Source organism: Oncorhynchus mykiss, chromosome 8, assembly GCF_013265735.2.
Source record: "Oncorhynchus mykiss isolate Arlee chromosome 8, USDA_OmykA_1.1, whole genome shotgun sequence".
NCBI classification, from domain to species: Eukaryota; Metazoa; Chordata; class Actinopteri; order Salmoniformes; family Salmonidae; genus Oncorhynchus; species Oncorhynchus mykiss.
The window spans coordinates 21154827-21175624 of record NC_048572.1 but is presented as its reverse complement, the minus strand read 5'-3'; the positions used below and the strand labels follow the sequence as shown (position 1 = coordinate 21175624).

The 20798-nt window shown below is 45.2% G+C and overlaps 1 protein-coding gene across 2 annotated transcripts in view; it reads right to left on the bottom strand.

Moving 5' to 3' along the window:
• LOC110529585 (centrosomal protein of 85 kDa-like) overlaps positions 1-20798 on the bottom strand; it is an 87042-nt gene that overhangs the window by 54486 nt on the left and 11758 nt on the right. For both annotated transcript variants that reach the window (XM_021611926.2, XM_021611924.2), the window contains exon 2: positions 17315-17473. In XM_021611926.2, the coding sequence (XP_021467601.2) occupies positions 17315-17473 (159 nt within the window). The remainder of the gene's footprint in view (positions 1-17314; positions 17474-20798) is intronic.

The window sequence follows — 20798 nt, the reverse complement described above, 5'->3', positions numbered from 1 at the left end:
ACAGCTCGGTGTGTAGTGTGTGTGTGTATATAGTGTGTGTGTAGTGTGTGTCTGTGTGTGTGTGTGTGTGTGTAAGTGGATGAATATACGAGAACATATGAGTGAAAGATGGTATGTGTGGTAGCCAATTTGTGCGTACAGTATAGAGTTCAGAGTGTGTGTGTGAACTGTACGTGTCAGACAAAATGCTAACATGACTGGACATGTTTTTCTCCCATTTTACAGACAGCCATGCTCCCTGAAAGGTGTGGTCCACATTAGCACGTATTTAGCCACTGCTATCTGGTTTCACGACACCGGGATGTTACCGCAGCGCTGGCGCCAAGGAGACGGGTCACCGGGGAAGGACACACGACTCAGGAGCTCTGGACGTTGCATTCTTGTAACCAAGGGCCCGGCCAGGGGCTAAGAAGGAGGTTCCTATAAAAACACAGTTGTTTTTACAGATGGGGTCCGACAGGGGCCAGAGTAAGGGGAACCGGAAGGGGGCAGGGGTGCTATATTGGCCTGTTGCTTGGCGTACTGCGGAGGGAGAGATATAAATAGGATGTTTTGATTCAGGTTTCATTTGGTATGGGTAAACATCCTATGATCCAGCCACTCAGGGATGTGATGTAAGGAAGGACCCCTGGGTTAAGGTAGGTAGCCTCTGTCCTGCCGGTCACAAACACAGGAAGAATAAGGTGACTGGACAGCCACATGGTAGGCTTAAAATGTCATCAGTCACACACACCATGTGTCATCATATGACTCAGGATTTGTTTACACCTTTGAGTAATACTCCCTTATCAACAGCAGTACCATGGACAGCTCACTGTTCCAACACCTTTGAGTAATACTCCCTTATCAACAGCAGTACCATGGACAGCTCACTGTTCCAACACCTTTGAGTAATACTCCCTTATCAACAGCAGTACCATGGACAGCTCACTGTTCCAACACCTTTGAGTAATACTCCCTTATCAACAGCAGTACCATGGACAGCTCACTGTTCCAACACCTTTGAGAAATACTCCCTTATCAACAGCAGTCCCATGGACAGCTTACTGTTCCAACACCTTTGAGTAATACTCCCTTATCAACAGCAGTACCATGGACAGCTCACTGTTCCAACACCTTTGAGTAATACTCCCTTATCAACAGCAGTACCATGGACAGCTCACTGTTCCAACACCTTTCAGTTCTTCTGATCCAAACACGCTTTCATGTCAGTCAACATCATCATTCGTCAGACTTTTGATGTTTGTTGACAGACCCGCTCACAATGATGTCATTCAATCTGCAAAGACAGCCATGTGGTTTATAACTCAACATCAGGAATGTAATTCAAAGCACACCAATCTAATCTATTTCTGTAGTGTGGCGCTCCTTGTGACATGACATGCCTGACCTGCTAGCTGTCATCTGAGCAGCACTGGAAATCTCTCTCCGTTGGTGTTACATCACCACAGACAGCACTTAGCTAACCCCGCCAGCTTGCTCATGTCCTGGACGTAACGGCAGGCTTCATGGACGAGATGTGCTGGCGTAACCAGAGAGAGGTAGATAGGACGCGAGCTAGGCAGACGGGGAGACGGAGGCAAGGGCACCAGCTGAAATACGAGTCAGCGCATCGGACAGAAGAGGAGAGAGGGTAGGTGGGATGTGCTATCTAAGCATTGGTCAAAGAGGATCACAGTTTAGTGGCCATAAACAGAGATGGGAGCTAGTGATATGGCTGTTGATCTCAACTCTAAATAGCCTACCAGTTATGCACTGCGCCCATCAACAACAATAACAAGCTCGAGACTAATTCTTAGTGACAAGAAGAGAGCAGCGGTTCCCGATCCGGTGCTTTTAAAGGGGTTGCATAAGACCTTCAGTGGGCGAGCAGCAGCTTTGATGTGGTGTGTTTGTGTTTGTTTATGGAATAGTTCTCCAACACAACGGTCTTGTGAGAATCCTCAGGCACAACCAGCAACGTGTAACAAGTGTGTGCAGTATACTGTAACTCTGCACAGCATGTGTGTACAGATGTAGGATCTTCATTTGATCACTCTGTCGCAGGAGAACTTTCCTGCACTGCAGGAAATGATAAACTTGTTGTGTATGTAAGTTTGAAAAGTTTCCACTTGAAAATTTGAGACTGGACTTCTCTTATGAAAAATTCCCCAATGCCCACAAAAATGTCCATTAATTATAATCCACATTTCCTGTTGCTGCAGGATTATTTTCCTGCTGTAGCAAACTGGCTCAAATTAAAATCCTACATGCATGTGCCCAGATTAATATCTAGTGAGAGCAGTGTGTCCGCATGGCTGCATCATGGCACCACAAGTCAATAGTCCCAACCAGGTGAAAGCGCTGTGTGTGTGTCTGTGTGTTTGTGCACATGCACACGAGGGGACAGATGGTCCTATGGCCCAGTGTGTGTGTGTTTATACTTAATGGAGGCCTCTTGACGGAGGGCCACTGTGGGAGAGACAGACTAGCTGGATGGATGGAGCTACATTCTCTCTCTCTCAATCTCTCTCAGCAGACCTGAAGCACAAACACAGGGCTCAGCAGTCAGCATATCCTTCATGGAAACGGTTGACCAGATAAAACAAGCCTGAACAGGAGAGGAGGCTGGCTGGCTGGCTGGCTGCGTGACGCTGAAGAGAAGTGCTGAGCCATCAGGTCTGTCAGAGCTGAGTGATGGACTTCATAAAGACAGAGAGGAGACGAATGACTGGACTCTGCTCTCCAACAATTCCCTGTCATTCCTAGAACACCATGCACCAAGCCGATCCATCAATTACTTCAGTTGAGCTTGGTCAGATCTACCACTGTGTTCTCTCCTTCCTGTAGCAGTTCACATCGTTCTGTCAGCAGCCCACAGGAACGCAAAACCAGCAGCACATTGCAGGCCAACAATATGCATTACACCGGACTGGAGTATCAGTGCACATGGATCTGTAGTCTAACTACAGCCTTGCGGCTGTATCCTTCCCTTAACTCATTTAACACACATTTTAATTAGAGCCCTGCCTTTAACAATAAGGGGACAAGTATTCCTGGTGTATACCATAGAGCATGGGTGGAGACTGTAATACCCTGTTAGCTATCCAATAAACTCCTGCCATGTTCATGTTGCCTCTGTAATGAATCAGGACTATTAGCTCTCCCCTCATCCCTGCTTCTTTCATTCATTAAATCCAGGGTGTCTCACTTCATCTGTATGTGATGGCATAGGCATCAGCTTTAACTGAGAGAGAGAAAGAGAGAGAAAGAGAGAGGCTATATGACCATACTCAGAGAGAGAGGAGGGGAGAGGGATCCATTTTCCTGCTGTGTAGCTAGTGACAAAAGGGGGAAAGGAGAGCAGAGAGGGAGAAGGGCAAAGTGGAAGTTTTGCCTACGTAAACGGAAAAAAGTCAGACGGCGAAGATGGTGAGAGGTGATGCATGAGTTGACTGTCTCTGTGTGTATTCCTGAGGGTGGGAGCAGAGGAAAGGAAGACAGAAAGACAAGAGGGAGGCAGCCGGAGGGGAGGAGAGAGAGAGGGACAAAAGGAAGTGGGATCCTGTGCCTGACTGTACCCGGACCCATAGGAATAATACACCAACAGAACATGCCTGGTTTCTGCTCCACCTACTACCCTGGGGGTTCTGAATGACAGGTAGGGTGGGGTCATGACTTCATGTCCCCCAGAAAGGCCCTGAAGCTGGGGCAGATTGATGAATGAAAGACCTCTGCCCCCTCCATCATACACTGGGTTTTAAAGTGCACCACAAAGACTTTGGAACCACAGACTCTTCCTAGAGCTCAGCAATCAGGGGAGAAGGGTCTTGATCAGAGAGGTGAACAAGAACCCGATGGTCACTCTGACAGAGCTCCAGAGTTCTTCTGTGGAGATGGGAGAACCTTCAAGAAGGACAACCATCTCTGCAGCACTCCACCAATCAGGCCTTTATGGTAGTGTGCCAAGCATCACATCTGGATGAAACCTGGCACCATCCCTACGGTGTAGCATGGTGGCGGCAGAATCATGCTGTGGAGGTGTTTTTCAGCGGCAACAACTGGGAGACTAGTCAGGATCAAGGTAAAGATGAACGGAGCAAAGTACAGAGAGATCCATAATAAAAAACTTGCTCCATGGCTCTAAGGACCTCAGACTAGGGCGAAGGTTCACCTTCTAAGCACACAGCCAAGACAACGCAAGAGTGGCTTCAGCACAGCCAGAGCCCAGACTTAAACCTGATCAAACATCTCTGGAGAGACCTGTAAATAGCTGCGCAGCAACGCTCGCCGTCCAACCTGACAGAGCTTGAGAGGATCTGCAGTGAAGAATGGGAGAAACTCCCAAATATAGGTGTGCCAAGCTTGTAGCGTCATACCCAAGAAGACTTGAGGCTGTAATCGCTGCCAAAGGTGTAAAAACAAAGTACTGAGTAAAAGGTCTGAATACTTATGTAAATACACAAATATGCAAGTAACCATTTCACTGTAACATTTATACCTTCTGTATCCTGTGCATGTGACAAATAAACATAGATTTTATTTGATATAGTGTGTGTTTACCAGAGATGGTAATGTGAAGAACAACATGACCTGCACCAAAGTCAGATTAGGATATAGGCCAATGACGAGACAATGTGTATTTTTATCTGGAGTTTCTACTTATTGTAGGCTACTACTTCCACTGCTTTTAGTCTTGAAATCTTTGGTTGTTTACTACACTACCTTACTCACTCTTGTTTAGCACATGGCCTCACATGTGAATCCTTAAAGAAATTAGTGGCGTTTAAGAGGGTGTGAACGATGCTGAATAGGTGTAGATAAAATCTCCAGTAGGTGTGCCAAAACATTCAAGGTCCATTTTATCAAAAGTAGGGTTACAAGTTTATCAACTTTCAAAACAGAATTACCCCCCCATTGTTCCTCAACTGCAGTGTATGATATACCATTTTGTCACTTTGAGTCTCTACCTTTATTTAATGTAAAAAAAAAACATAATTTCAAATGTTGCTACAAAAAAACGAATTGAGGCAGTCGGTCACAATTATTTTTGTTAGCCTACAGCAAAAGGAAGATGCCATACTGACGCCAGAAATGACTCATCACTAGGCTAAACTCTACAATCTCAGAGCAGGGCTGTTGCTGAAAAACCTTGAGAAAGCTCAGAAAAAACAACTTTCTGGGTTTTAGAAATGAGGAGATTAGCGGAGTGACCTCATTCAGAGCCGCCATTCATTTTCAGAAGGATACTCTTTTTTTGTCCACGAGGTCTTTGGTTCTGTTGAATTACGTCAGTTGGAGACAATTAGATTTGAGAAATGGTTTACCGGCAAAGCTTGTTCATCTCTGTCATTTGAGACTTTAACATTTTCAAGAGCATTATATACAGTTGAAGTCGGAAGTTTACATACACCTTGGCCAAATACATTTAAACTCAGTTTTTCACAATTCCTGACATTTATTCCAAGTAAAAATTCCCTGTTTTAGGTCAGGTAGGATCACCACTTTATTTTAAGAATGTGAAATGTAAGAATAATAGTAGAGATAATTATTTCTTTCAGCTTTTATTTCTTTCATCACATTCCCAGTGGGTCAGAGGTTTACATACACTCAATTAGTATTTGGTAGAATTGCCATTAAATTGTTTAACTTGGGTCAAACGTTTCAGGTAGCCTTTCACAAGCTTCCCACAATAAGTTGAGTGAATTTTGGCTCATTCACCCTGACAGAGCTGGTGTAACTGAGTCAGGTTTGTAGGCCTCTTGCTCGCACATGCTTTTTCAGTTCTGCCCACACATTTTCTATAGGATTGAGGTCAGGGCTTTGTGATGGACACTCCAATACCTTGACTTTGTTGTCCTTATGCCATTTTGCCACAACTTTGGAAGTATGCTTGGGGTCATTGTCCATTTGGAAGACCAATTTGCGACCAAGCTTTAACTTCCTGACTGATGTCTTGAGATGTTGCTTCAATATATTCACATACTTTTCCTGCCTCATGATGCCAGTCCCTCCTGCAGAGAAGCACTCCCACAACATGATGCTGCCACCCCCGTGCTTCACGGTTGGGATGGTGCTCTTCGGCTTGCAAGCCTCCCCCTTTTTCCTCCAAACATAACGATGGTCATTATGGCCAAACAGTTCTATTTTTGTTTCATCGGACCAGAGGACATTTCTCCAAAATGTACAATATTGTCCCCATGTGCAGTTGCAAACTGTAGTCTGTAATTTTTATGGCGGTTTTGGAGCAGTGGCTTCTTCCTTGCTGAGCGACCTTTCAGGTTATGTCGATATAGGACTTATTTTACTGTGGATAGGTACTTTTGTACCTGTTTCTTCCAGCATCTTCACAAGATCCTTTGCTGTTGTTCTGGGATTGATTTGCACTTTTCGCACCAAAGTACGTTCATCTCTAGGAGACAGAACGCGTCTCCTTCCTGAGCGGTATGACGGCTGCATGGTCCCATGGTGTTTATACTTGCGTACTATTGTTTGTACAGATGAACGTGGTACCTTCAGGCCTTTGGAAATTGCTCCCAAGGATAAACCAGACTTATGGAGGTCTACAATTTATTTTCTGAGGGCTTGCTTGATTTTTTAAAACATTTCCCATGATGTCAAGCAAAGAGGCACTGAGTTTGAAGGTAGGCCTTGAAATACATCCACAGGTACACCTCCAATTGACTCAAATTATGTCAATTAGCCTATCAGAAGCATCTAAAGCCATGATGCCATTTTCTGGAATTTTCCAAGCTGTTTACAGGCACAGTCAACTTAGTGCATGTAAACCTCTGACCCACTGGAATTGTGATACAGTGAATTATATGTGAAATAATCTGTCTGTAAACAATTAAAAAATCACTTGTGTCATGTACAAAGTAGATGTCCTAAGCGACTTGCCAAAGATACAGTTTGTTAACAAGAACTTTGTGGAGTGGTTGAAAAATGGGTTTTAATGACTCTAACCTAAGTGTGTGTAACCTTCCAACTTCAACTGTATTATTCATTAAAATAATATTCAACATTTCTTGAATTCTTTGAGAAGCCACATGGAGGACCTAAATCTTAGAAAGTGAAACAAGATGAGGGCGTGCATCTTGTGCTCTGAAAACCACAACTCTTTTTTGCCAACATGCAGAAGCATACTAACCAAATACCAGCGCCATCTTTTCCCACTTCATCTCCAGCTGGGTACTGGTAACCCTATTTTCAGAGTCTAGCTTTTGCAATAATATGTTGTGCCTTTCTCCAAGAGATGTCACTGAAAGAGACCATGACGATGGTGATGCCTACAAACCCCCAAAGAACTTCAGCCTACAAAATGTCAAGACATTCTACATTCATGTAGCCCGATAACGTCCCGCACAGAGACGTTTGGAGAAAATCTGATACCTTGCTCCCTGACCTTTTCCCCTTAGTCTTCTACACTGAACAAAAATATAAAGGCAACATGCAACAATTTCAAAGATTTGACTGAGTTCCAGTTCATATAAGGAAATCAGTCAATTTAAATAAATTCATTAGGCCCTAATCTATGGATTTCACATGACTGGGAATACAGATATGCATCTGTTGTTCACAGATATCTTTAAAAAAAACTGGTTTTGCCTGCCCATACCATAACCCCAACGCCACCATGTGGCACTCTGTGCGGCCTCACAACACTGACATCAGCAAACCGCACGCCCACACGACGTCATATACGTGGTCTGAGGTTGTGAGGCCGGTTGGACGCACTGCCAAATTCTCTAAAACGACGTTGGAGGCGGCTTATGGTAGAAAAATTAACATGAAATGATCTGCCAACAGCTCTGGTGGAAACTGCTGCAGTCAGCATGCCAATTGCACACTCCCTCAAAACTTGAGACATCTGTGGCATTGTGTTGTGTGACAAAATTACATTTTAGATTGGCCATTTATTGTCCCCAGCACAAGGGTCACCTGTGTAATGATCATGCTGTTGAATAATTTTCTTGATTACCACACCTGTCAGGTGGATGGATTATCTTGGCAAAGGAGAAATGCTCAATAACAGGGATGTAAACAAATGTGTGCACAAAATTAGAGTGACATAAGCCTTTTGTGAGTATGGAAAGTTTACATGACCTTGTATTTCAGCTCATGAAACATGGGGCCAACACTTTAAATGCTGCGTTCATATGACCTTGTATTTCAGCTCATGAAACATGGGGCCAACACTTTAAATGCTGCGTTCATATTTTTGTTCAGTGTATTATCAAAGATTCAGCTGGACCCTAACCCAGCGAGTGTCCTGCTGCGATAGATTATTCTTCCTACGCGTCCTTCCTCCTCAGAGGGGTCAAATTTAACACAGTGAAAAGCAGGCTGTGTGTCTGGAGAAAAGACCTGGGACACGGAAGTCTGGTCTCTCACCCTGTCTGTCAGAGGATTGGCTTTCCAGGCCGATCCTCTCTAAGGGAACACAGAATTAAGCTGGCATGGAGACTGGCCAGGACACTTCCTGTGTGTCATCTCAGTCACGTGTTCAAATCAGGGAATAATTCAGAAAAGATGTGACACTGAACGACAAGACAATCCATTTAAAGAGGAATATGAAGTGTGTGTAATCCATTGAGAGGTGCTAACCTGGTTGTGTCTCCACTCATCATAATCAGCTTTGCACACACTACAGTCTCCCAACTCTTCAAAATGAATCAAATCTCAGATCGGTTCAGGATGGAAGAATATCCTATTAGAAATGCATGGATGGCGTCTTTATCTAAACGGGTGGCGAATCCACTGACTTCTCTTGAATGTAACCAAAATATCCACAGAAACAATGTAGACTACATTAGCAGCAGTACCTTGAAACACTGTGTCACCGTGGAAGTCCCTCATTGTTTTCAGTTAGCTAGAGAAACACTGACTGGAAAATGTACTTGAGCTGCATCCAGGGAATAAAGAGATGAAGAGCTGATTTGAAAGTGCACACAGTGGAGAATGGACAAAACTGCCAGAGAAGTGCTAAGGGCTGCCAGAGAGACAAAGGGGAAAGTTTAGTTTCCCTGCGAAACCTAAAGGAGGAGGGAGGAGCTGGGTGTTTATTGGGTGAATATCAATCAAGCCTTCTTTAAGAAGACAGAGTTTAGAGCCACCCCCTTCACACTGCTAGAAGGGGAAACAAACCATACACAACCAGTCACAGACACACAGTCCTCTTCCCCGCCACCCACACTAGCCTGTGTAAGGGCGGTGACGATGGACAGTGTGTGTACCAGGCATGGACTGACAGTCAGACAGACAAGCTGCGTTCTGTCATTTCATCGCCTCTAGATTAGGGGGGTCCACTAATTACAAAGGGCAGCGCTGGAGGCTGCAGAAAGGCTCAACTCCAAGTCGACTGACTAATCCATACATGAACTGGACCTCTTCCCGTCTGACACCCCCAGCCCTGTCAAGCTCCCCTAAACTACAGAACAGATTCAGAACAGTTGGGGGCCTCCGGTTTATTTCATAAATCCTACTAATAACATGAGATTATGTACAAAGAGCAGTTTTACAAGAGCCATTAAATTAGGTGTTAATCAAATTGGGATTACGTTCCTTGGGTCCAGGATTGGTGTAAGAGGGTTCTGTTTTGATTAAAGGATTATTTATGGGAAACAGTGTTTTGCGGTAACAGCACCATGTAAATAACAGAATGTAACAGAATGCTAACATGCACGGTGGAATAGCAGGTTGGCATGCAAGTTAGTACAGTATCTTATTGTCCTTCGCAATTTTTGTTGGTTGACCTCAGTTACTGTTCCTTAAGGTGCTAATTTATGCATTCTGTCCGACAACCGCATATTTAGTCAGAAGAATATGTGTTAATGCCAGCAGTGCAGAGATAGGAGCCAACAAACACCTATAACACATGACAATGTCTCACTCACTTAGCCTGAAAGATAAAGAAAGACACAAACTATTCTAAACTCTACAGAGCCACCTTAACAACAGGTCTGTTCGATTCCCTCCACAGTGGTACCATAAGAACAGTCCCAGACTGGAAAGCATTAGGGACACCTTTCCCTTTGTTAACGCTGTCCAAGTCATCGTCGGGTCACGTGTGGTGCATAAAAGCCACGTCGCCAAAGCCGTCTCTCTGTGAAGACGAGGGAGGAAGATGGAGCTGGGTTCAGCCCAGCTGTGACTCACTGTAAAGTTGACAGTGATAAGACACTCACTCACACGCCGACAGGCAAATCAAATCAAATTCAAATTTGTCACATGCTCCGAATACAACGGGTGTAGACTTTACTGTGAGATTCTTGCTTATGAGTTAAAAAATAATAAAAATAAAAATAGTAACACAAGAGGAATAAATTACATAAGAATGAAGCTATATACATGTAGTAGCAGTACCAGGTCAATGTGCAAGGTTACAAGGTATTTTAGGTAGATATATACATCAAGGCAGGGTAAAGTGACTAGAATAGATAAAAATAAGAGTAAAATAAAGAATGGAGTAGCAGCAGCATATGATTAGTGTAAAGGTGCGTGTGTATGTGGGTGTGTGTGCGTGTGTGTTGTGTCAGTATGCGTGTGTGTGTATATGTGGATGTGTGTGGGTTGTGTGTGAGAGTGTCAGTGTAGTGTGTGTGTGAGTGTGTATACAGTGTGTACATGTATATATAGTCTTGTGAATGTGCATAGAGTCAGTCTCCTGAGGGGGAATAGGTTTTGTCGTGCCCTGCTTCAGACTGTCTTGGTGTGCTTAGACCATGTTAGTTTGTTGGTGATGTGGACACCAAGGAACTTGAAGCTCTCAACCTGCTCCACTGCAGCCCCAACGATGGGGGCGTGCTTGGTCCTCTTATTCCTGTAGTCCACAATCATCTCCCTCAGTCTTAATCACGTTGCGGGAGAGGTTGCTGTCCTGGCACCACACAGCCAAGTCTCTGACCTCCTCCCTATAGGCTGTCTCGTTGAAGTTGATGATCAGGCCTACCACTGTTGTGTCATCGGCAAATTTAATGACAATGTTGGAGTTGTGCCTGGCCGTGCAGTCATGAGTGAACAGGTAGTACAGGAGGGAGCTGAGCACGCACCCCTGAGGGGCCCCTGTGTTGAGGATAAGCATGACGGATGTGTTGTTACCTACACTTACCACCTGGGGGCGGCCCGTCAGGAAGTCCAGGATCCAGTTGCAGAGGGAGGTGTTTAGTCCCAGGGTCCTTAGCTTATTGATTTCTAACCGTGCTAACTTGATTTCTAACCTTGCTAACTTGAGTGAAGGACTGTCCTTGCCAAGGCTTTGTATGGCCTGCCCTGCCTCAACCCATCATTAGTGAGATGGGATAGGAGCAGCTGGTTTAGCGGCCGTGTTAAGGACTAGAGGGTTCACAGGGGCAGGGATCTGGGGGCCCAGCCTAACACAATTACCCCCCTCACAGTCAAACATTAATGAGATGAGCCCCAACTGGCCGAGCGTGCCTGGGATGGTGCAAATCTATAATAAAACAAATTTTACCACTTAAGTCCCTCCTGGGAGGTGGAAACTAGGCTCGGATCAGCAGGAGATTTGCTCCAAAATGGCTCCAATCTGCTAGAAACTGGGATTCTATACAGTTAATCTACATGGATTGTTGAGCCGCCTAAATGCATTCGACACAATTAAAAGCACAGAGGGAACTGGGGACAATGGTTCCAGAATTCCCTCCAAAATGTGAGCCTATCCTGGGCCTACCTTCTACAGAAATGGAATTGGTCATACAAAGGCTTGCAAGAGTGGGGGACTATGAAGAATGGAACATAGACACGTTGAGCTATAGACCTGACACCAACTATTGATACAAAGGGTTGAGTGTTGAGTGTAAAGCCTTCGTGATGGAGGAAGTGCTGAGCGCTTCATCAATACGTATGAAAGCTCTCTAGTATTAATGGAATGCTCAGGAGAATGACAAGCATCCTTCCTGCATGTCTTGAGCCACATCTGTGTTTATTGCAGGCCCATAAGTTACTGGGCTCAGGTTGCCTCTCCAAACCGCTGTCTTCTACATGGTAACCTAACACCCCGATAATGGCCTGGGCTTGACCTGCATTACGTAAAGCACTCCATTGATCTCGATGTCTCCGCAGGGCCAAAATCAGAATCTGAGAGCCTGGTGGTGTACACACACAGCCTATAGTGACCTCGGGACTCTGGAGAAGGACTGTAGCTGGAACTGCAGCATGGAATCCTACTACACTGTCCATGTCATGCCACAAACAACTCCTGGCCTGATGTCAGGAGGACCTTCACTTGGTCTTATGGAGCAGTAAACCCTGGCTGAACATTTCGCTAGACATTCATTGGAGTCATTGGAGACGTCAACAGAAAACAGACTGTAGACATGAATCAAAATCACTCTGTTGAACAGATATGTTCTCCTCTCACCATCCCCCCACATCTCCACCAAAGCCCGCCAATCAAAAGCTTTACAGCCTGCTACTCCAACCGTCTGACGGGCCTGTTTTACCCCAAACCACCGTGGTGAAGTCATAAGACACCCCAGAGGTAATTATGAGGAGGCTTGGTGCTGTCATGTCCATGTATAATTAGAGAGGAGGGTCATGGGGCGGCATGGTTCCAAACTGGAGGAATTTCCTCCTTGTTCTAGGTCACAGGCGGAGGAGAGCTAAATTAGAAACGGGGAGATTCTATAGAAGGGCTCTTGGATTCTCCATAGGTCTGGAAAACTGTGTCGTTCGTTACAGGTTGGTTGACTCAGAAAGACAATGCATCAAATACTTAGCTCAATGCAATATAACTGAAGAGCAAAGACAGCGAGATAAAAAACATTCCGGATTGGATCGTTTTGTGGAAAACCAGGTCCCCCAGAGAGTTTGAGAGAGGGTTATCCGACACCCACCCGGATACAGAGATTACATCTAGGGACAGGATGACACAACCATAACCGATATGTATTGCATACAAATGCAGGTCTCAAAAACGTGATGACTTCACACAATCAGGAAAGAGAGCGCACCATTACACCAATGTCCAATGTGCCTAGTAACTCACCAGACAGGGTCTTTCATCAGAGTTCTCTTACATTACCCCAGTGTGAACACGTTCCATCTCTGCACTTATACTGGGAGGCATTGAATCATGGATGTAAATATCCAAGCCTGCCAGCGCTAATACTAGAAGTCTAGAACACACTAAATGTAATTCTAAACTTTTCAGGGCTCAGATGAGCGCTTGTACAGTATGTGCAACCCTGAATACAGAACTAGCTACAGCTGACTTCATGCACCAATCAGATGGCTCCGAGCGGGCTGCTGTAGACAGACAGCCTAGCATGCTGGCTGGGATGGATGACCTATATTTACATTAATATTATGTCTGGAATTCTGAGGCTGGACAGAGTTCACTGGCCCCTTTCCGCTGAGCCTGTGTTTTGGCTACTAGGCTAGACCCATTGGTCGATGGCATCGGTGTCTCGCCATCAGAGGTCACTGGTGTTGGGATATGGGACAGAAACCAGGGAAAAAAGCAGTGACCTGGATGCAGCAATGTCCCCCGGCCGAAGGCCACCCATCCACTGTATCCTACCTCCTAATGAACCGGAATCAGGCCGAGAATAGTTACAACAAGGACAACAAGGGCTACAAGTAAAACACAAAACAATGTGGCATAAATAGTTTTGCATTCAAGAGTTTTATTGACAAATGTCAAAAGCAACAAAAAGTTCTGCCAAAGCAAAAACCTGATCAAAATGAATTCATACGAACGCTGTAAGTACAGAAATGGTTTGCTCACTGGGAAATGAATATCCAACTAGTCAGTGAAAACTGTGTGGAGTTTGTGACAGCAACTACAGTATGCGAGCTTATTACTGTATTATAGACCCTCTATCCTGGGATTTCCTGTGTAGAAGAACCCCTTTCCTTCTAATGACTAATGTAGCTGGTGAGCGTGACAGAGCTAAACATGTGCGTGTTTCGTGCCAGTCCTAGCTTTCCATAGATCGCTTTTAATAGTTTATAGCTCAAATCATTTGGACTCTAGAGACATGTTTGTAAAAAAGGCCTGGCCCCGTGCACCTTGTCTCACAAGCACCCCTCTAGCTCAGCCCCTGTCTATCACACAGACTAATGTATCTACGGATGCAGAAGAAATAGACCAATACAATGGTACAACCCATTAGTCTGTAGCTCAAACACACAATGTTTAAAAGGGGTCAGAAGTCCAAAACGAGCCAGGGTTACGGTGGGACTCATTGGGTTAAAAAGGGGATGGAAATAGAGCCGTTTGTGTCAGAAGAAAACCGAGGGAGACAGAAAGAGCTGAGGAGTGCACAAGATAGCAATCTCTTGATAGGGGGTACTGAGGGGGTATACTGTCAGTACGTTTTGATTGGATTTGTGTAAAACCAGATTGTCCCGTCATATGGGGAGGAAGAGATGATAAGCCAATTGTAAACGGTAGGCTTGATGCAGTGATTATGCAGTGGCTCCCGGAATAGAATCCTCCCTTTGTGTGGATTACAGCCATAGTCTGCACAGAATATCTCCTCCAGAAACCAAGTGTTTGGAGTAAAAACACCAACGTTGCATAAATACCACATTAGAACTGCAGCTATACATTGATATTAGAACAAGGAGATTAGTTGTGTCCCTGCTTGAACTGTATGGAGAGAAAGACAGATTTACCAGAAGCTCAAATGCCAGCGCACTGACATGAGGTGGAAATGTGTACACTGCAGGAGATCCAGAAAAGAGGGGGTTTAATAGCGAAAAGGTATCTTTCAAAATGTTGAGTCCAATGTCCTAACAAAACAAACAGGAAAAACAGAGAATTCAATCATCCCTTTGTTTTACATGAATCTTTTACAGGCACACAGAGCCCAGTGGATTAGCCACTTGAGCCTACAACGTGAACATAATCTAACCTTATCTTGCCTCTGTCCGTCTGTAGTTAGCCTAGCTACAGTATGTAGTCATGCTATAGGGTGGTCTCAGTCTCCTCCCAATGAGGTGGCGATAGCAGAGCTCCTGATCTATCCACTTAGACATTACAGCCATTGTCATGGCAGAGTCGCCCTAATTCTGATTCCAGCACTCTCTCTGCCTGTAACGATTCACATCCCCAGTTGTTACGGCATTCAGTAAGGAGGGTTTACGAAAATACAACAAACAAAACAATTCACTATTTGTGGTTTAAAATAGGCAGGATACAAGAGCCAGTACAGGTCATCCTGAAAGTCAAGTCGATGTTATCCCACGTGATCCTAACACGTCAGCCTGGGAGAATGAAAGAGTAGCAGCAAAGATGGAAAAGTGAGAGAAGAACTGCATCTGACCTTGTTTCTGGGCATCTGCGGTGCCTGATAGGCTCCTGAACTGAAGATATTGAGATCAATTAAAAGCAGAGCTGCTGCAATCAATGGGAGTCTGACAGGTCCGGTGCTCATCAGACAGAGGGAGGGGGGCTCAGTATTAGTTAGCTCCCCCCCCACACACACACACACACACAGACAGGCAGGCTGGCTGGCAGACAGGGGCATCAGAGCAGCTCCAGATCCAGCCAGGCTCCAGGGAGTGACTGACTGTGTGCCCTAGCCCGGCCCAGTGCCTCTGGCATGGGGGGAGGATGGAGAAGGACGGGGTGCCAACTGCTGGGTGCTGAAATAGTAGGCCAGCTGGGTGTTTCCGCAGGTAAGGACACACAGAACGTTGGCGCCAGGGGCACCAATCATCGCCACGGGCAACAATCATCGCCAAGGGCACCAATTAGGAACTGTTGACTGCTCGTGTCTTAATTAACTAGGAGGGTTCCCACGGTAACGGCACTTCCTTTGGGTGTGTGCTGTCTGTGTACAGTCGAGTGGGACACAGAGGTCTCTAAATCGAAGACTATGCTCTGCTATTGGGAGAGTCACTCTCCTATTCACTTTTATCCACATCTCTCACAAAGCAGTGACATTCACCAGTGTCTGAAGCTCTAAGTGTGTGAGCTCCTAAAGAAATACAAAACTATTCTGTGAGCTTGTTTAAATGATCCTAACAAAGCAAGGCCTTAAACTGATCTCCCCAGCGCAGCCCACAAAATGTCTCAGTGACCTGAATGTAGAGCATCTGTTTGAGCAGCCCTGGGCCTGAGGCAGGCTGTGGCTGGCCAGCTGTTAATGGTTATAGTGGTTATAGGGGCTTGATGGCCGGACCAGAGAGCCCCAGTCCCAGCTCCCAAGGGAAGGGAGATGGTAGAAGGGTCTGCCTGGGTCCTGACATCTGGCCCTGTGAAGGTTACGAGAGTGGAGAGCCGACCTCACCCTCTGATCTGGCCAAGCCACAACACCAAACTGGGTAGTGCTTTGAAGTTTGGCTACTAGAAACTAGTAGTCCAAGATGGACTTGTTTATAGGCAAACGTTTTCCTCTTGTATGTTCAAGTTGGACTGTAAGGCCTAGGATGTAGGACGCAGTAAGACAGGGAGTAATCAATCCAAATGTAAGAGCTGTAGTCTTGATTATTGGAAAGAATACATATCTTCCACTGTAGCTAGAAACTAGGATGAGAGACAGGGATAGTTAAGAATGTGTGTCCCAAACGATTCAATTTGGGTGGTTTAGGAGTCTCCCCTAAATCTCTGTTTATCTGTTTAATTCCTTCCAGTTAGCCAGCCAGTTTAGCCACATTCCTGCCAAAAGGACATAACTTTGGTTTCCATTTCTGTTATCACTACTTTCTTTCAGAAACCCCTTATCCATAGCTTCAGAACTATTCATCTATATAACAGCAGAATCTTAGCAAGAGGATGAAGTGAAGTAAGATTTTCTCTCTCTCTCTGTGTTTCTAATAATGAGTGGCGCAGTGGTCTAGGGCACTGCATCGCAGAGCTAGCTGTGCCACCAGACACTCTGGGTTCGCGCCCAGGCTCTGTCGCAGCCGACCGCGACTGGGAGGTCCGTGGGGTGGGGTGACACACAATCGGTCTACCGTCGGCCGGGTTAGGGAGGGTTTGGCCGGTAGGGATATCCTTGTCTCATCGCGCACCAGCGACTCCTGTGGCGGGCCGGGCGCAGTGTGCGCTAACCAAGGTAGCCAGGTGCACGGTGTTTCCTCCGACACATTGGTGCGGCTGGCTTCCGGGTTGGAGGCGCGCTGTGTTAAGAAGCAGTGCGGCTTGGTTGGGTTGTGTTTCGGAGGACGCATGGCTTTCGACCTTCGCCTCTCCCGAGCCCGTACGGGAGTTGTAGCGATGAGACAAGATAGTAATTAGATTTGGATACCACAAAATTGGGGAGAAAAGGGGGTAAAATAAAATAATAATAATTTAAAAAATAATAATGATATGTTTTGTGGAGTGTTGTGGAGGGGTGAACCTCCTGTCTGTGCCAGTCCTTACCTTCCGCACTGTCGGAGCAGGACGTGCCGATACCCGTGTCACCACTGTCGGAGGCCGTGCTGTGGCGTCGTCCTCGGTTACTGTTACCGGGGACCGAGGAGGTACCCTGCCATGGCGACTCACACCCCGGGACCCATCCAGGAGAGCTGGTGCTGGAACCTAAAAGGCATGACCCCCGGTCAGGTAGGAAGGCATTTCTTAGTAACACTCACTGTTTACTACGCTGTAATAAATAGTCTGCTTCAGTCCCGACAAAGGTCAAACTGTCAAACGTTCTACCTTAACAATCCTGTGTTTTCATAACAGATAAAAGGAATTAGCCTACCACCCAGGGTAGCCTAACAGCTAACTCTTCCTGGTTACTCAGACTGGGAGAACATTTAGCCAATAAATGTTGTCTTGGTGGGTTACCTTATCTCTAACAGATCGGGATTGTTTGATGATTATTAGAGAAAACAGAATCTGCACAGCTGGAGACTCTAATAACAGCTGCTTAGCTCTGCTGGCATATGTTTTGGTTACAGACTACATTACTGTTGCTCTACACCCCTTCCCCCATCTAGTAAACACACAACTGCTAACTAGATGGCAAAAAACAGACCCTGCTGTCTGAAGCCCGCTTGTACGTTACAACTAGGATAGATCTACATTTCTCTTAATTACAGTCCATGTAATTGTGTTACACAGTCAGATATGGAAATACCTTTTGTCTCCTGCAATATTCAGCTTTTACAGATAGTGTGCTTGGCCCTAGTCTAGTGCTAAACTACACCAATCCATAACTGTGAAAACCAGTCACTAGCCCATTATAATAACAGTCCTCTCCTCTAGTGAAAACAAGCCCTCTCCCAGGCGTATGGAAATGAAAGCAGAGCCTACACAATATTTCCTGAATAATTTCAGATGACAGGAGGGATTTTTGGTTTCAGACTCCTCGGGTTCATTCAGGCATTTGCCCTTGTCACATTCAGCAACAGTAATGTGTGCATGGGTAATGACTCAGGTTGGACAAGGTAAGGACCAGGTGAGTCTCAAACACACTGTGGTGCATCCCAACAATCCATCTCTGTCTCTACACACTGCGGGGTCATATGTCCTCTATCTGCGAATTCTATTCTGACTGTGTAATCCGCTAAGACATGAGTCATTAAAGCTGTCCTATCTTGTGCCAGAAGGAGGCAGCAGGTTGAAGGGGGTGCAGCCTAGATGTGATATGTAATGTTGCTCCACAACATGGAGAGGTGACCGTCCTACTGTCCCCCTGCTCTACTGTGACCATCACAAAGACACCGGGCTGAGGCACTCCAAAATACACTTTAAAAACATCTATCAAAATTGTGCTTCAGAAGAGCAGAAATAATATTTCAGAACAGACTGCAGGGCTTGACATTAACGCTTGTCCACTTGCCCAGGGCAAGTACAAATAATTGATGGACTATCAGATTATAGATTAAGTTGTGCGACTGAACAAGTAAATAAAATCACGCAAAAATCACAATATCAAACAATTAGGCTACTCCGATCAGAAGTGGATCAAAGTGTCTTCTGGATGCGATGTGTTCTACACAGTCCCCCCAATCTCTGCAGAGTGCATTGGAGTATCATTATTTAGGCCTGCATTGACAGATCTCACAGCACCTTAGAATATAATTATTTAGGCCTGCATTGACAGGCACGAACTGTCTTTCAATCATGCATTCTTGAGATGAGTTTTTTGGATCAAAGTGAGCCTTGCTACGTGCGCACATTTATTGATATTCATTGCAAGTTAAGTCAGTTACTTGCCCAGTTATAGCTCATTTTTGGTCAGCAATGACAATCTTGGAAAAGACGTTTGTGCACCTGAGTGTGTGCCAGTGGGTCTTTCCAGAGGACAGAGAGAGCGGAATACATTGCTCAGCAGGTAGAATAATGGTATAGCCTACAACAGACTAACTAGATAGCAAACTCAACACATATTGTTTAGTTTGGCCGGTTATCTCGCTAGTTAGCTATTTAATTATACAACGCTCAAAATTGTCTAGGATTCTCATCTATTTTATTTGATACATTATTATTATTTTATAAAGACAAAAAGTATTTGGTGGCAATTGTAATGTTGCAGGGTGGCCAACCATCCTCCAGGAGAGTCCAGGAGAGATACTGTGTGTGCATGCTTTTGCTCCAGGCCTGCTCAAACACACCACATTGTGAAAAATGTCCAGATCAACAGGACCTTGATAAGCGGACCCTGGTGTGTTTGAGCAGGGTTGGGACAAAAGCCTGCACACCCAGTAGTTCTCCAGATGGAGGGTTGACGGACCATGTGTTTTATACAGTAGCCTATCAATGCAGTATTTTACTTTGTGGGGGGGTTAAGTGCCTTGTTCAAGGCCATAATGACAGGAGGTTTAATACATGGGATTAGAGACCAGCATCTGTCCATTGTCAAAACCAGTGATAATAATGACTGTTATATTGTGAAGTGGTTCTTTGAATCACACTTTTCAGTCACCTTTTTGGCCCATGGTGTTACAGACCATTTTTTGGGGTGGGGACGACGACAAGTGACTTGAGCTTTGGGATAAGTAAAAAATCTGTCCAACTTGTAAGAAGAACAAGTGGCGAAAAAAAAGTTAATGTCAAGCCCTACACTGTCCTGTCCTGCAGTTCAGGTGGCAGAATACTTTTTAAAGACTTTATATCAAATTGTTGTTAGGTAACAAAAACATTTTGTACCCCCTTTTCTCCCCAGTTGGTAGTTACAGTCTTGTAACTGAAACTCCCCTACGGACCCGGGACAAGCAAAGGTCGAGAGCCATGCGTTATCAGAAACACGACCCTGACAAGCCTCACTGCTTCTTGACATTGCTCGCTTAACCCGGAAGCCAGCCACACCAACAGCCTGGGATCGAACCCGGGTCTGTAGTGGTGCCTCAAGCACTGAGATCCAGTGCCTTAGACCGCTGCGCCACTCAGGAGGCCCTCATAACAACATGTTAGTAGGCTAATTGCTTTGAACTTGGGCTGTGTAGTTTTTGTTAACGACGTGTAGTGTTATTACATAGTTGTAAGAGACAATGGCCAGCTTGGCCAGCTTTAGAGGATATAGCTAACTATAAATCTGGCCACATGACATACTTAGCTATAATAACTGACAACGCAGAAAGCCGTCAGTGACTCATTGCTCAACAGAAGAGGGCGCGCAGCGGTCCATTCATCATAATATAATTCTAGCGACATAATATAGCAAGCTATATCAAAATGTTACAATGTAGACATCTTTCGAATCTCAGTCCAGAAACAGAAATCGCTATCAGGACGAGCAGAACGCTAAATCCCCCGATGAGGGGAAAAACTCCGCTCTCTCTGCAACCTGCATTATTTTGTCAACAATTAATAGTCATCTATTCAGGAATTTCCATTACAATGTCGCATCAACAACGAGGCTTCATCATAGCATTATCAAGAAACACCAGATGCCCCGGAGAGGGCTACTACTGCT